Source organism: Serinus canaria, chromosome 2, assembly GCF_022539315.1.
Source record: "Serinus canaria isolate serCan28SL12 chromosome 2, serCan2020, whole genome shotgun sequence".
Lineage (NCBI taxonomy): Eukaryota > Metazoa > Chordata > Aves > Passeriformes > Fringillidae > Serinus > Serinus canaria.
Window position 1 is genome coordinate 87,678,684 of NC_066315.1, and position 17,538 is coordinate 87,696,221.

At 40.4% G+C, this 17,538-nt stretch overlaps 2 protein-coding genes across 7 annotated transcripts in view; both read right to left on the reverse strand.

The window, feature by feature from the left end:
- CHMP5 (charged multivesicular body protein 5) overlaps positions 1-17,538 on the reverse strand; it is a 905,521-nt gene that overhangs the window by 879,452 nt on the left and 8,531 nt on the right. The gene's annotated exons all lie outside the window — the stretch shown is intronic.
- BAG1 (BAG cochaperone 1) lies at positions 368-17,525 on the reverse strand. 4 transcript variants are annotated; one of them, XR_007777035.1, is made up of 8 exons: positions 17,310-17,522; positions 13,353-13,481; positions 13,132-13,214; positions 12,281-12,394; positions 11,688-11,795; positions 6,115-6,177; positions 1,677-3,725; positions 368-668 (listed from the first exon to the last, which is right to left on the reverse strand). XR_007777035.1 is itself a non-coding variant. In XM_030233524.2 (7 exons), exons 1-7 carry the CDS (start codon positions 17,350-17,352, stop codon positions 3,636-3,638), a joined length of 630 nt encoding a protein of 209 aa, XP_030089384.1. In that variant the 5' UTR covers positions 17,353-17,522; the 3' UTR covers positions 368-3,635. The 4 variants fall into 4 exon arrangements, 3 of the variants coding, with proteins under 3 accessions (XP_030089384.1, XP_030089387.1, XP_050827800.1); XM_030233524.2 differs by having other exon boundaries at positions 368-3,725; XM_030233527.2 differs by lacking the exon at positions 12,281-12,394 and having other exon boundaries at positions 368-3,725; positions 17,310-17,473.

Consider the following 17,538-nt stretch of genomic DNA (forward strand, 5'->3'; position numbering starts at 1 on the left):
CCAACCTGCCTGGCACAGGACTGTGTCCAGATGGTTCTTTATATCTTCAATGAGGAAGACTCCACAGCCTCTGGACAGCCTGTTCCAGTGCACGGTGTGCAACACAACCGTGTAAAGTACTTTTTCTTAAAAAAAAAAAAAAAAAAAAAAAAAAAAAAAAAAAAAAAAAAAAAAAAAAAAAAAAAAAAACAACCCAGCTTTTTTAAATTCTGTGTCATTGCCAATCCTGGGAACACTGGAGGCCCCAAATCAGGCACTCTTGGAGGCCCCGCTTGCTGCCCTGCACAGCACACACAGCAGCACCTTCTCCACTAAATACAGCCCAAATACAGAATTTAGTGACTACTACATGACCAAGGACAGCAGAGAACTTTCCATGTTTTATTCTTCATTTATCACAGTACAATAATGTGAGTTAACCAAAAAAAGAAAAAAAAAATCTAGTGCCAACTTCCACAGTGTCAAGTGCTCCACTCCAAACCATGAGTGTCCATTAGAAGTCAAAAAGCGTTGCTCCAGGCTTACAGTGACACTACCTTCCAGAGGACTTGGTCATGGAGGATGCCACTATAATTTTGTGCTGTTTCCAGAGAGCAACTCATCCCATGGCTCCAGACTCCACATTTCCCTGAGTCGGGTTTGGTTCTTCTCACACCAGCCCATGGGATCTGGGAGAGAAAACGGGCCAAGGACGTGTGCAATTCAATTTCCATTTCGATAAAAGACAAATCCTATGGTACATTTTGCAAGGATGGCAAATCCAAGGTCTGTAAACACAGCCAGAGCAACACAGCAACTGGAGGAAGACAATGGGATAAGTGCAACTAAGGCAAAAGGGAGTAACTTCTGCTTGACGTGATCATGGCAGATTGCTGGGCTGAGGAAAGGATTCAGTAGTGAAACAGGTATCACAGTACACCTGAACTACAGAATCAGTGAGACTATAGCTTAAGCTTGATTATTTATATTTACAAATTCTGAAGAATACTTAAAATCACATCTTCCTTCCCCTTCCTCCCACAATTGCAGTCTGCTGCACTTTTGAAAAGCACAGACGCTGGCTTTTACTGAATTTAAGGCTATTCTGACAAAAAAATGTTTACGACTCCCCTCTCCAAAATTAAGTATAAAAGTCAATTCATTCTAGAATGTCTTGGATAACTCTAAATACAACCATCTGTTTTCCAAAACAAATCAGCTCATTTTTATATTTGGAAGACAAAACAATTTATACTGCAGAAGTTGATCTTCATACACATACTTCTGTCCTAGAGACCAAACCACTTAGCGCTGCAAGGTAAATGTGGCTCAGGACACCCACCCTCTGCTGAATACAGATGTGATGGTGGGAAAGGTTCACCATCACTCTCTTTGCCTCAAAGTACCAGACCCTCAAAAGATCTGTTATGGAACATCCTGAAGTTAATCCACCTTGCTATGAGATAGGCTGAGGAAGTACTCACACAAGCACATCTAAGGAAGCAGCAACTTCTGGGAAAGACTGTTGGGAAGATGATGTCTGCCTGTAAATGTTCTCACCCAAGAGAGAAATCTACACAGGAACAGCAGAAATGGACACAGTCCAAGCCATGACCACAGATCTCAGTTCTCTCCGCGGGTACAGGAGGATCCTTGCTTATTGTACATGTGAAAGCTCAACGCATTAGAGAACTCACATTTGGGAGGGTGAGGATCCTTTCCATCATAGCAAAGTGGTTGATTTTGCATTCCCTGAATTAGGCAAGTGTTGCTGGTGGTTTAAGAGTCAGCTGAATCTGGTCCAGAAGCAGCCACAGGATAGGCAGGGCTTCACATAAATGACTACAACCGATGCTTCCTCCTCTTAACCTTAAAGTGCTGGGAAAATGCAGTGTGACAGACTAGTCAGCCTAAGGAAAAATATTCCACAGTCCTACCATACCAAACCCTAACATGACAGATAAGGTTCCTAGGAGTTTAGACTATGAAATCCTCCACAGATGCTGATAAGAGAATTTCATAAGGAAAAAATAGAAGCTTGGAGTAACTGGTTAACAGCAAAAAACATGGCAACTCAAATCCTGGTATGGTCAACCAGCATTTTTAGAATACAAGTGACCCTTTATAATGCACAGCTATCACTTCATTCACTTTCAATGGCATATTCCACTAAAAAAAATGTTACTCCAATTACAAACATCAAAGACAATACTGTAATAATAACACTTTAGGTATTATTTAAGCTGTATAACTTATCAGAAGTTAAGATCTTTTTACATACATTTCCTCTTATTATCTTGAAAGGACAGCTAACCTTAAAACATATGGATAATGCTTTACTACCTAAGGGCCAATTCTAAACATTCTCAGTCTGACTCATTTGGGATGAAGAGTTTATTTTTTGCACAGAAAGAGGCTCCTTCCCAGACCCTGCTTTGCTGGCAGCTGTGTATCTGGCTGACCTCCCAAAGAGGAGCATCAGTGAAAAAGCAGCTCCTGTATGTTTATGTTACCTACAGGCTGGCACGCTCCACAGTCTACTCAGAACCTCTGAGCAAGCTCTGCAAAGTTGGCTGCACCCACTCAAAGTTTGTGTCTCCTGCAAAAGCCGACTTCTCACCTAGCAGAGAAGGTTAAGCACGGTACATATGTGACTGCAAGACTCAGCCATAACTCACACAGATGGCATTGCTAAAATAAACCTGTGTCTCTTTGCAACATATTATAAAAATTCACTGATTGCCTTAACATACTGGAATAATCACTGCCTTTTCCCATTAAATATAGCATCATGAATTCAGTAAATTCAGGAAAAAAGAATAAAAAGACCCTTTCAAAATAGCTCCTCAGTTATACCTTGCTTGAACTGAACCCTTGGTATTTGAGCAGCATGAGTAATCTCATTTCATTTCTCGACTCAAGACAGAACACAAATAATAAAAATACAAATAATCTATAAAAACCACAGTACATCAGAAATCCGTGTAAAAAACATACATCTGTATCAAGGAGCTCAGTAACAACTTAAAGCACCACTCAAAATTAAGTACCATACATGTTACAGTACATTCCATTTATTATGACAATTTAAGGCTAAAATAGGTACGACTCCCTTATAGTCAAGCTTTCTTATATTTATAAATGCATACAAACATTAAGTAGATACAAATGCGTAGGGATTTTTTATTGCTCTGAACTGTCTACTAGAATGTTCAGTTTTCCCAGATGTTGTCTCAGTTTGCCTTTTTCAATCTAGCTGTAGTCCTACAACTGCAACTTATGGCACTTGTATGATTATAGACCTTCTTTGATTTGAGCTGTAAATAAATTCAAAGATATATCAGACAAAATTGCCCACCACTGAAAACTTCATAACTTAGTTAACTAAACTATCTTATTGTCCATAAGATACACAATTTGTCACAAAGATTAGCTCAGCCATTCTTCAGGAAGGATTTCTTTTCAAAATAATAGTTCTAACCAAGCGGCAAACAAGACAACCAGCAAGAAATGATTGACTGGTGCCAGTCTAACAGACTGGGCTTTGAGGGAAAAAAAAACAAAAAAGGAAGCTGGATATGTGCTCCAAAACAAAGAGCAAACTTTTCCTCTTGCTCATAGAGCAATTATGTTTCCTAATTATGTAAGGCGATGCCTCATTCTGCCAGTGCCAAATTCTTTGACTGTAGCTTGTCCATTTCTTGACCAATGTTCCCTTCAATGGTATCACACTGAGCAAGAAAAACCTGAGAATAAAAAACAAACAAGTGTTATTGGATACAATTTGGCACAGGGAGGTGTTTCTGAAGAACTGAAAGTGCAGTTTCTATAGTGAAGAGTCAACTCAACAACCACTTTCCAGTTGTTCTGGTAATAGCTTATGCACACCTGCATTCACCCAGAAGTCAAGAGAAACATGACATTGGATAAGGATAATAGCATGGCTGCTCACTATCACCAGTCCTGATGCTGATGTATTTTCAGTTGATCCAAAGTTCATGAACAACAATAGGAAACACAAAGGTTCAGACAAGTTAGTGCTTCATTCAGTTTGGAACATGATTTCTAAGCTCCTTTCTGAAACACATACTTCAGAGGCCAAGGCTGGGAGGGACAAACCTGCTCAGTCAAATTTAAAAGAAGCTTTCATTAAACCAAGATCTTTTCTACTTCTCAAGACTACAAAGCACCATTGAACCTTCATCAGTAGCTGGTGTTCCTCAAAAGAGAGAAGGCTCCATCCCAAAAAGGGCAGTCAACAGTACCTTACGCTTTCTCAGAACCTGACCACAAGCTCTCACAAGTAGAAACACACAGAGAGCAAGTGGCTGCCAGCAGCCCCTGGTCATTTTGCTCAGCCTGTACACAGCACAACACGCCAGCACTTAAGCCAACAACCTGTTTTAGGCCAGCCCCAAGGTATGCAAGTACACTGCACTTCCTGAGAAAGATTCTCCCATTAGCTCTTCATGTCTCACCTTTGTTTTTGCTATGTCTGCACCAGACTCTGACAGTCAATCCAGACATTTCATGTTATTTACATTAAAATGACAGTAAGAAAGCACTTTCCTTGAGAGCAGCAAACTGTTGTGCCATGTGAATGTTCCTCAACCATCACACTGCTTTGAATCATCTGTTTCCAACCAATCCCTTAAGCAGTCATCAACTCACATCTGTAAGAACTTGACTGGTGAAAAAGTGAAGGTGGTAACAACTGCAGTTGCAAGCTGCTATTCTTTCATATTTCTCTTCCCACCCTGGAAGATGTGTGACTGCCAGCAGTAGAAGGCAGTTAACAGCTCCCCCTTGCTTTCATTGATATTTAAGAGTAATAAGCATAACTTGCCACTGTTTTCTTGTTCTTGCTCTGGAAAAACAAACTGTGTTGTCAGCTATGGTCTGAAACCACTTAGGATTCTTCTGGAGTCCTCAAAGGGTCCATAGCCCACAGCTGCATAATGCTGTGCATATAAAAGCACATAAATAATTCTGATCTCTGCTCAACTGAATCCATTATGCTTAAACAGCAGTTCTTAAACAAAGCCTCACTTATTTCTGCTGTAACTTCACCCAAGAGTGGAGATCCAGTAGCTTCCACAAAGTTGACAGCAACCAGTCCATTGCAAGCTTTGCTGCCTTGGTTAGGCACATGGAATCATGAGTGTTCAGAACCCCCACGTAACACAGCCACACCAGCAACCACCTTCATTCCCATTTGCATTACCTGAACTTATCGCAATAGCTGAGTACAAAGTGCTTTGTCCCTAAAGCTGTAACTAAACCATTTCTCCTATGAAGTACTTATTGGTGGGCCTTCCTCTAAAATAGATGGGTATTCTAAAAAATTTGTGAAACATCAGTGGGAGGTATTTAATAAAGTTACAGTAAAAGACAAAATCATTCAACTCTATATGAATGCAAGGTACTTCCACAAACAATTTTTAGGAGCCCAACCTGGCACTAAAGTTAGCAAAATAGAAATAAAAATAGTAATACAAACAGCATTACTCTTCATTTATCTAAGTTTGAGTGGAGGGAGCTGAATTCCAGTATTTAGCAACAAACCTTCAGTTCAAGGTCTCTAAAAAAACAATGCCTAGGAATTTACAAGCATCATACCATAGTATAGCAATTAAACCCTCCATCCCCAGCACAGCTACTCTGCTGTACAGAGCTCAAAGACCTACTCTCCAAAGAAAGTTGGTGCATTGCAGTATAAGCTAAATTTTCCAAAGAACACCTCTGGCAAGGTCAGGAGTAGGTCAGCAGGAGTTACAGTTAACTGCATCCTTGTGCCCAGTCCTCAGTCACTACTCTGGTCCATCAAGATTCAAAAAAGGAGGAATGATCAATCTCATTGTCTTAACAAGTTATCAGGACTATTTCACATCATCTGGAAGCCCTAAGACAAACCATTAATGTATATGACAAACATTATCTGAAAACAGCACAACCTATGAAAATCTGTAGTTTGTGTGCTATTTTAAAAAGCTATTAAATACCTCTCAAAGGGAGGTCATACAAAATACCACTATAAGAACAAACACTGAAAAAATCTAAACAGCTCATTTTCACAAACTCTTGGTATACAACTGCTCAGCATTTATGGAACAAGAAAAAAGAAAGAAAACTCACCTGGACCCTCTTCACTAACCCCTTCTTTTTCAGTTTGCAGTCACTGAAATTCTCTGGCAGATTCTGCAGTAAAATAAGCAAACAAGTTGATGCAGGTTAAAGCTGAAATGAACATATTAGACTAACAGCAAAAACTGGAATTATCAAAGAATCCTGTGAATAGGCATCCTGAAAATGTCATGCCTGCTCAGTAAGGATAATTACACAAGAAAGAATATATAAGAAAAAGCTATTAAAAAGCCAGGGATGCAGCATGCTGACTGCAAAGAACAGAGACAGCAAACCTACCATGTATCTTTAGGGAATATACAGCAATAGAATACACACACTGCTTTTTCTGCTGTGGTGTGTGTTAACTGTTCTTCAGAGCTTTTCCAGAGTTTATAACATCTCTTACAAATGCATTAACTCAATCACTTGCCATCATTAGACTGTATCATTATTAATGCAGTCATTGCCAGTCTAAGCTGTACATCTGATCATCTCTGCAATGTACACGACATCAGCTTTTCATTTCATTCAAACTGCACCATTTTATGTACTCCTGCCACCCATTACGTTCATTTATGCCATCCTGCAAGTGCTACATGCTTTGTCCTTTTCGAGCTATGTGAAATTGGAATATTGCTGAGGAATGGTGCTCAGGTTTATGATTTTTTTCTTAACAGGTAAAACACCTGTACAGATGAATATCATTATATGAAGTTTCTGTGAACATTCTTAAAAACACTGTGTTCTCACTGGTGAAAATGCATAAAAATCTTGAAAGTTTCTCACTTGTTTACCTTTTATTTTTCACCCTAACTCCAGACCAAGAACACAGGTTTCCCTAACCTAATCTGCTTCATTTCAGTCAAAATGTGAGCACAGCTGGGAGGTTTAGATACATAAACTTTTGTAAAAATCAAAATACAAAAAACAACAACAACAACAACAACAAAAGGCGCTCTTTTCTTTTATTGTTCAGACAAATGGATTCTACTGTCCCTGTTTGTTGCCCATGCTGTGTGCACTGGTGCGAGGCACTTCAGCTGAGCTGTGGGCTGCGTCACCTCCCAACAGGAACACTCCTTATCTCCTCAGAGGTGTTTCACTGGTGTTTCCCTCTTGAGCCCTAACAGCATGATGGCTATAGTAGAAAGCTACAGCCTAGTTTACATTACTCAAACTTGGTAGGAAAAGTAACAAAAACTGTAGTCAACACTCAGGCTAAGGGGGAATGAAGTGGAGGATGGAGCAGGGTGGAAAGTATGGAAAATTATAGGGAGAAAATGCAGTTGCTGCTCCCTGGATGGAATGTGGACAGCATGCCCAACTTCCCACACACAATACACACTAAGGGCGCCTAAAGAGAGGATGGACTGGAGACACCACAGCCAGGGCCTGTCCAAAAGGATTTTGGGGGAAGAGAGGATTTGGGAGCAGAAAGGGGAACATGGTGATACCTTGTAGCTGATAAGCCATGTAACAGCTGTCAGCCAAGGAAGGAATAAGATTTCCTGCTGTTGAACCAGCAACTGTGGCAAAATCACAGATGCCCACCTCCATTCCAAAATTTACCTTGGATGCAATACTGATGTGTGGCTCCACCCTCAAAGGTCACCTCAGATGTAATACTGACATTACCCACCTCCAAAGTACAACCACCCACCCCCCACTGAACATGATGCATGACTAGAGTCACTCTAGCTCCACCTAAATGTAAAAATAGTATAAGAGTAAGTTAAAAATGGCATAAATATAGGGAAGGCTGCCTTACTGGGGATTAGAGCTGGTTGGTATATTGCTTTAAGTACATTTTTGCAGCCAGATACTACCACCAGCAATCTTGTCAAGAGTTTTCTATTGTATTAATAAAGGAGGGCTGTTCCATAAACTGGCAAAGTGAGTCCTTCAAGGGCACTTCAATCACTAGCAGCAGGTAACATATTTGACTGTGGATACCCAGGAGGGGGTCCCTATGCTGTTGTGTCCTGAATTTGTCCCTGAATCTTGCCTGGGGCACCAATACACCAATTAAAGGTGTGGAGGTCCAGGAGGGGCCTCTCTGTTTGAATGTGACCCCAAGCAGGTCAGCTGAACCACCCTCACATCAAGTGGGCTGCTCAGGGAAGTGTAACAGGACACTGACAGACTGGTGGGGCACAATTAACCTGGGGCACTGACACACAAATCAGACAGAAAGGGCTGGAAAAAACCTCCCCTTTCACGTGACAATGCTCATTGAGGTTTAGAAATACCTTTCTCTGAAGGTCTGATTTCATGTTTACAATTCATGCTAAGAGATTAAAGAATTACAGTAAGAAGTGCTTATCATATTTTTATTGATTCAGATAAATTCAAAAAGTTTAGTAATAGGATCTCATCTTATTGTAAGTGGAAAAATTTCCCAGATATCTGGAAAATGTTTGTTACAGGAACAGTGGTAGGGTTTTTTCAGAATACTTTTTTCTTTTAGTCCCTGAAATGTTAATTTCATATGGATTTATTCAATGACAAGTATAGCAGAGACAAGGAGACAGTTAAATTTCATCAGAACAGCTTGTTAATTTAAGTAAGTTATACAGTGGAAATACAATTTTAAAAAAATCTTCAGGAAAGGAGGATGGGCCACCAGAGCATAATTATGAGTCAGTAGCACTATCAATGTCCTCAATACTGATAGATGCAATTTGACAGATTTGCTGTGAATTTATGTTAAGAAAACCAGTGACTAGTATTTCAGAAGGGAAAGCTTTTTTGAATTCTTAGAACAATCTGTTCTCTGCAATACTGTCTTTCTAGATTAAAAAAATCTGCCATTTAATAGGAGACTATCTTGAGGATGAAGTGAGTGCTCACACTGCAATACTGATGAAAACAGAGCTGGCTCACAGGTACCTACTGTCATGACTGTGGATTCAAATCTTCCTACAGATCTCAGAAAAACTTTGCTTTTTCTTGAAAAAGCCTTTCAGATATTTAAAAAACTGATCCAGATAACTAAGCAAAGCATTTCCTGTATTCTTCTCACTGAGATTTGTAATAAATAGTGTATTTTGACTTCTACTCCTGGACCAATTGTTATATCTGATGAAATAAATAGCACATCTGTGAATGCACACACACAAATTTTTGAGTATTGAACAAGACTCAACTGCCTTCTTCCTGAAGAAAACTTCTAAGATCTGTGGCTTATGGTAATGTCTGACTGTGCCAGACAAATTAAAATTTTGTAAGATGCTGTGAAAGCAGTAGCTATTTAAACACATTTATGTTACAATGCTTAAGTTACAGATGCTCTACCAAAAGCATCCCTTCATGACTTTTCTTTCACACCTCTGCCAGTGACAACACTGTATTTTTGCTCTCACACCCCACTAGTGTATGATTATAAACTTACTTCTCCACCTTCCAAATCCCATCTTTTAAATTCACAATTGTTGAATGCATGGTGTCTAGTAAAAGTATTTAGTTCCAAACTCAGCTCCTCTAATTAATGAGCTTGTCTGCTACCAGTAAGAGAATCATACTCCTAGAATAGAAAGAAAATAGTATGCAGGCTTCCTCACCCTTATCTCATTTTGCATATGTGATCCAAGTAACACACAGCAGCTGAGACACCTTAATGAGTTGTGACAATTCTTCCAAAGAAAAAAGCTGGAATATTTATAGTGTGAGCTTGCTGGTATGTTTGACTTCTACAATGCATCATCCATTCTTCTCAGTCAGTCACATTTTTCCCCTCTGAATTTTTTAACATGCTGTTGACTCAATCAACAGCACCTCTACATGTTCAATAGCATTTAACAGATGTGTCACAATTAGCTTTACATTTGGCTGCTGAAAAGAACACTAATTACTTGTATAAACCAATCCAACGATAAAATACTTTGCATTTCTATTTGCCATTTTCTACTCCAGTGGAACTCATTTATTGCTCATACACATTCCTCACTACCAGTCTGCACTGATGCCTCCATAGAGTGCACAACCACAGTACAGCTGAGTGCTGCCTCAGTAAGTTGGTGGCTTGTTCACTCGACCTGGTTTGATACCAGCACTCTGAATTCCCACATTTTATGTAAAGATTCCACCCACCTACATGTATTTGATTTGCAAGATTGCACATTAGTCCAGTTTTCATGACAAATTTCACAGCCAGCTTTGTATATTAAAAGAAACAAATGTGTGCAATGTAACTGCAGTCACCAGCAATCCAAACACTTACTTCTTAAAAAAAAAAAAAAAAAAAAAAAAAAAAAAAAAAGACTTTTCAATATCATAGGCTCTTATACAATAAAGTAACAAACAATTACTACAGATTTTGAAAGAAATTAATTATAATTAATCTTAGCTGTGGCTGCTCCACTTTCTCAAGAAACAAAGTACAGGGACTCCATTATTTCCCAAATCTAAACATCAAGTCACTGATTATAAGTCTTCTAAAACATTGTACTAGATCTAAAATCCCTTGTCCAGTACTATTTAGAGTATTTTGGATAAGGAGATACAGCACAGCATGCTCTCTGTTTAAAACACACAAAAAGGAACAGAATTAAAAGTAAACTTGGGGAATTTGAGTTTGGACTATTCAGGAAGCAGTGAAGCAGTTTTACAAGGCTGCCTGCTGCATTCCAGAACTGCACCCAGAATACAAGTACTGAGTTTTTTTCCAAATAGGATTTGGTATCAAACCTTGAAGGGGTCAGAAATAAGTTTTAACTCCACCCAATTGAGACAGTTGTCACCTTACTGATATTTTCATGACAACATGTAGTAAATCTGCCACTTCAAGCAGGAAATCAGTTATATGAAGTCTTTATGTCTAACAGCATTCAATAACTGTCAGCACAATATTCTCCTTTATATGAAGCACAAAAGAAAACAGAAATTTGAAGACTTCAAAATACTTAGAATACAGTAATTTTTTTAAAAAGCATTTAGAACTGTTGGCTATGACAAGCAGCAAAGACTACGTTATCATCATAGGCTCACAATACAAAAGCAGGAAATTAGTTGGTAATCTTCCCACCATTCCCAGGAACACATCCATATTACATAGCATTTGATGATGGCCAGTTCAAATTATTACTCTGATTTGGTCCACTGCTGAACTTTACAAAGAGCCCATCAAATTAAACTACATTTGTTTCACCAGTTATAGGTATTTGCATGGCACATTTCTGAAAAAAAAAAAAAAATCCAATAGAAGGTCACTGTACCAAGGAGGAGACCCAAAGACACCACTACCACAGAAAAGCAGCATTCTTCCTTCAGAGCAGGCTATTATGATCTTGATATGAAACATAATTATATAATGAGGCTTACAGAGAACAACCAGCAGACAGAGAAACAGAGTAAGGAAATGCACTGGTTGGGGCAATTTTCTATTTATCTCTGTACAAGACCCTTATTCTCATTTAGCTCTGAGCTACTACATGATACAAGAAGATGTATATCATACTCTGGAAATGTAATGTAAGGTTATGATTGTGAAGCACTTGGATAGCCAAAAAGAAATTTCTTAGTACATTAAAATATCAAACAAGTTTCTGTTGGGGTTTGACCCTCTTCTGTGGTTAGTTACTTACAATGGCATCAATCTGTTCAAGGGTCTTCATGAACTGCTCTGCAGTTCCTTTTATCCTCTTGTCCAGCTGTTTTAGTGCTTCTGCTTGGAGATCCTTTGCTAAAAATCCCTGAAGAAGAAAAAACAAAATTATTCTATACCCTACACAATACTCACCTTAGAAAATCTGTCAATCCACAACAGCAGAAAACATCTTTTACTATTTCTGTATTTTCAAGCATGATAGGGACTCCAATCTTTATCTGTATTCTTCTGTATTTTATCAATTCTTGACAAGGTAAATGTAAGATCTGTTTTAGGTTTACTAAAATGATAAACATGTAATAGACCTTCTTCTTCCAGATATAAAGAATGTAAGTTGTCCCATATGAAACAATATTTACCTTTTTCCAAACATTGCCATGTCTCTATTTTGCAAACTCATAAATGGCATTTGGAATTCACTAAGAATTATTACTGACTCTTGGACATTTAGGAGGGGCAGCTAAAACTGACTGCTCAAAACCTCCAGATTGTTTTGTTTGGGGTTTTTTTGTATAGAAATACCTACGAAACTGCTTTGCAAAGATATAAAGTGATACAAAACTGGCATACCTTCTGGATACTTGTGAACTCTTTATTAACTTCCTCTAACTTATTAGCTATTTGCTCCACTGACTTCTCCAAATCTTTTAACTTCTTTAATTCAGCCTCTTCTTCTGGACTATTCTGTGTATTCAAAAGTACAACATTCACAACTAAGGAACAAATAAAGACACAATGCAGCTAAAAAGCAGCAGTGCTGATACAGACATAAAGGCTTCTGAGGGTTTAGAATACACACTACACTGTGGCTATTCTTTCCATATTTCAATAACTACCAAATCAGCTTCTTCCAAAGCTTAATTACAAATATATTTAAATCAGCAATGTATATAAACACAATTAATGAGATTAATTTGAAGGAAAAAGGAAAAGTGCATTTTTTTTTCTTTTTGTCAACTTATCATTTCTAAAGTATAGGCAATATTTACATCATAAGATTATTACCTCATCCTCAAGTTGCAAAACCAGCCACAAATCATTTCACCAGAAATAACCTAGATGATCAAGGCTCATCTTGGGGATTGTTTTTTTTAATGGGAATGGTTTTTTTAAACCAGAAAAATAAGATGAGCAGATAATGTCATCAGTGCACAGAAACTTCATGGACACTGACCACAGCTTAGGCAGAGTCCTGTCAATATGTAAAATATGACAATGTGTAAAGCAGAAGCCAGTCAATAATGTAATTTCAGAAAAGTACAAACTGCAGTTATTTGCAGTGTAAATGAGACTGAACTCAACTTTGTGGATAGGTATACAAAATTAAGTTAATGCTCCAGCTTGTTTCTGTGTCCAGCAGCTTACTTAGTGACAAAAATAATGATACTTTAAGGGGAAAAAAGGTCCAAAGCAATGCTTACCCTTTTCCCAATCAACATGACTTTGCAACCATTTTTAACACCAAGTGCTGATAATGGTTGTTCCAATTCTTTCAGAGACTTTCCTGAACAAAGAACGAGAGAGGAAAAAAACAGTTTAAGTACGGTTGGTGGCATAAGAATTTCTTTTTGAAGACATTCAAAACATGGACACCTGATGAAAGCTCATCATCTATAAGAAACATGGCAGATTTATAAGTTACCTTTGTATATCAGTTTCTGAAAAGGAACTGGAACTCCAGTGACTTGTTCAATAAGTACAGCCATGTCTTGTAGTGTAGGTTCACCATCTTCCCGTTGGGAAGCAACTTGAATATTGTGCTTTTCATTACCTAGTAGAAAAACAGAGTAACAGTAACACTTATTGTAACCTAGAAAATATTACAGAGAGAATTCATCTCTAATACTTACTACCATTCATGCAGAAAGTTCTCAAATGACAGTTCTCAAATTATAAGTCTTATGTAGACTTATAATTTTCAATCAAATTATTCTACCACACTTACTTCCTCTTGAAGTGACTGACCTCAGCTGAAAATTTTGGTTTACATTGGAATAACCTGAAGAGTTTGACGGGGTGTATTTTACTAGCATCATTTAGCTCCTGCTTAATATTATTCCCTATCTCTTTTTAAGAGTACAGATGGTGTCCAGACATCCCACAAGCTAAAGCATGAAAGCCCACACCTTCTTGATGTATTCCATTTCCTACTTGTAGGAACTTCTAATGACACGAGTCTTTGGTATCTGAGACAATTATCACTTCCTTTGTTCCCTTCTTCTCAAACATGAGAAACAAACGATCATTGTCTACCCTGTTCCATCTCCACCACCAACCAGAGAGAATTCTCAGAGTACAAAAACTACTTCTCCCCATATAATACTGATAAGCAGACATAACCACTTGGAGGAGTCCCAGCTTATCTGTCACCTTCCACTTCCTATTCAGACTCCCTAAGATTACTAGCATGCAAACAGGAGGTAGTTCCAAGGGGAAAAAAGGAGTATGCCTATTAATCTCTGCTTTGCAACAGACCCTTCCACCACCCTCTGCTCCCACACACAGAAAGTGTGTCAATCTGAAAGCACCCACAGGAATCAACCACCTCTGGCTGCAAGGGAAATCAAAACAGGCATTTTTAACTCTGCAGGAAGAGAGATCACATACCAGAAGAAAAACTATTCTCACACCTCTAATTTAAAGTGCACATATCTTTTACAAAGGAGAGTGCTAGAAAAACTGATTTTAAAATGCTCCAGCCTCTCACAGTCACATGACAAGTGACACTATTTCCTCAAATATTTTAAAGCTTCAACAAAATTTGTTATTCAAAGACAATTTTAAGCTTAAGATCATATTATGTCCCTCTCAACCAAGCACCTTCCATAAACAGCCCTCCTTATCAGTTTGTTTTGGGGGAAAAAAACCCCCACAACCTTAATACATTTCAAAAGGTCGTTTTGATATATACAGCTGCTTTGTATAAGGGCTCTGCCCATGAGCAATTGAGAGGAAAAAAAAAACAAACACTAACTGAGGAAAAAAATAGATGAAGTTTGCGTAACAACAGAACCAGTTTAATTACAAATTATGAGTACCACTTTGGACAGACTTTACTGTAAATTCACAGCAGAGTGAAATCACCATAAGAAACAACTCATGGGTTGCTCCAGGTGCCAGAGCTGAGATTCCTCTGCAGCCCAGAGTGAAGACCACAGTGAAGCATCTGTGCCCCTGCAACTCATGGAGGATCCCATCCCAGAGCAGGTGGATGCCTGAAGGAGACTGTGATCCTGTGGAAAGCCTGAGCTGGGGCAGGCTCCTGGCAGTGACCTGCAGACCCATGGAAAAAAGAGCCCATGCTGGAGCAGGTTTTCTGGCAGGACTTGTCACCCTGTGGGGGATGCACACTGGAGCAGTGTGTTCCTGAAGGACTGCAGTCCATAAGAGGAATCCTTGCTGGAGCAGGGGAAGAGTGTGAGGAGCCCTCCCCCCTGAGGAGGAAGGAGCAGCAGAGACAAAGTGTGATGAACTGACCAGAGCTGCCATTCCCCTGCACTGCTCAGGCAGGAGCAATTAGAGAATTCAGGAGGAAAGTTAAGCCTGGGGAAAAAGTTGTTTTCTCTCTTTTAGTTCTCATTGTTCTAGTCTGATTTGAATGTTAATAAACTACAGGTCCCCAAGTTAAGTCTGTTCCACCCATGACTGGGTGAGTGCTCTCTCCCTGCCCTTCTCTCAAGCCAAGTGCCTTTTGTTGTCTTTTGTTGTCTGTCCCCGGCCCAGCTGAAGAGGGGAGTGACAGAATGGCTTTGGTGGGCATCTGATGTCCAGCCAGAGTCTGCCCACCACATGTGCAGATTGTCAAGTCACAAATGTGGGTCTACTGCTCTATTTCTCAGCCCTAATTTCCATCTTTCCCCACTTTCACTCATGCACACAAAACTTTACTAAAAATGTTCTGTGCAAAGTGGCCAAGCCAGCTCTGACAAAGTCATTATCAGGTAAGAAAACAATTGGAATGACAAAAACATTCTCAGACAAGAAGGCTGTTGCCAAACAGCAAGATGTTGGAATTATAAATATGTCAAATCATTAAACTGCTGACATTGCAAAATGAAAACCCCTCAGATCAAATGGAACTCTCTGAAGGAACCAGTGAGCACATGAATCATGATGACTCAAACAAATTATTCCATAAAATTCCTCTCCAAAGACTTTTAAATAAAACTACCAGGTGATAAAGGAAACATTTTAACAAAACAATTTGAAACACAATTTGAAAACACAAATGAGCAATCAGAAATAAACAATAAGCTTTAGAGATGGAAACAACATTTCCAACATAGGGCAAAAGAACCAAAGGCAGAACTTATTATTCAATTTCATTTTCAAAAATACAATAAAAATTACTAAGTTTTGCTAACAAAACTCAGCAGAACATCTTGCTGATTTAATACCTTACTATCTTCTTCATTCCTCCTACTGTCTCACTTAGATCCAATTCAAAATTTAAACATGGTGTTTCCCATCTTATTTTTAAGAACTGCAATGTCCAAGCTATTCTCACCCCTTTACAGTAAGGTTTTATATTTGTTTATAGACACATCTTCCCTTCCACCTTCTTCTCCCTCCTCTGGTTTTTCTTTTCAAGGAGGAAAAGCCCAATTCAGCTGGCCTTTGAGTGATCCTTTCCATCAGGTCAGCACCCATCTGTCCTACCGAAGTAATCACTCTCTGTTGCAGCCTTGCAGCTCGCTAGGTGCCAATATGCAAAACTCTTCAACAAACCAGAAGAAAGCCTACTGGGTAGCACCTGCTTTTAACACGCAGTGCTGACTTCAGCAATATATTTCATCTAAATGAAGATTACCCAAACAGCAGAATCACAGAATGGATCAGCTTGAAGGGATGACAGTGGGTCATCTGGTCCAACTTCTCTGCCCAAGCAGGGTCATCCTAGAGCACGTGGCACACATTGTGTCCAGACAGTTCTTGAATATCTCCAGTGAGGGACACTGCACAATCTTTCTGGGCAAGTTGTACCAAGGCACTCCCACAATAAAGTTCTTCCTCATATTCAGGTGGAACTTCCTGGGCATCAGTTTCTGCCCATTGCCTCTTGTGCTATTGCTGAGCACCACTGAGAAGAGCCTGACTCCATCTTCTCAGCATCCCCCCTTCAGATACTCATTCACATCAATGAGGTCCCCTCTGTCATCTCTCCTCGAGGCTGAACAGGCCAAGCTCTCTCACCTCTTCCTTTTAAGAGAGGTGCTCCAGTCCTCCCAAGATCCTCGTCGCCCCCCAACGACCTCTGAGAAGGCCGCCGTGTCACCTGTTCCCACTACCGCCCTTGCAGCACACCTACGCCCGCGATCCAGCTGGAGGAGACGCTGGCATGCCGTGGCCAGCAAGGAGCGAAACCTCACGGCAGCAGCCGGGATGGACCCCGGGCTGAGCGGTGGCCGGGCCGCGCCCCGCCGAGGCCGCCCCCGCCCGCCCGCTCGCCCCCACCGCCGGTGCAGCCGCGGCCCGCCCGCCCCGCAGCGCCCGGCGCCGCTCCGGGCCGGGATGGCGGGCAGAGGGAAGGGGAAGGGTCGGGAGGTCCCCCGCGGCCGGAGCTGCGCCCCCGCCCGCTGCCCCTGCCCCGGGCGCTTACTGTAAGTGACGGTGACGGTCACCGGGGCTCCGGGCGCCGCCATCTCGCCCCGCCACAGGAACCGTCGGCGGCGCTGCCGGGGCGCGCCCGGAGCGCGTCACTTCCGCAGCAGGAAAACGGGAATGCCGCTCTCCCGCGCTGCCCTCCCGGCCGCACCGCCGCGCGGCTCCCGGCAGCGGCGGCAGCAGCAGCAGCAGCAGCAGGGAGGCGGCCGAGGCGTGAACGGGAC

Coding starts and splice junctions, on each gene's coding strand:
- BAG1 (XM_030233524.2), bottom strand. CDS start 17,352: ATGGCGGCGCCCGGAGCCCCGGTGACCGTCACCGTCACTTACA. Junction 13,482..17,309: donor GACCGTCACCGTCACTTACA/GTAAGCGCCCGG, acceptor TTTTTCTACTAG/GTAATGAAAAGCACAATATT. Junction 3,726..6,114: donor GGTTAGTGAAGAGGGTCCAG/GTGAGTTTTCTT, acceptor TTTTATTCTCAG/GTTTTTCTTGCTCAGTGTGA.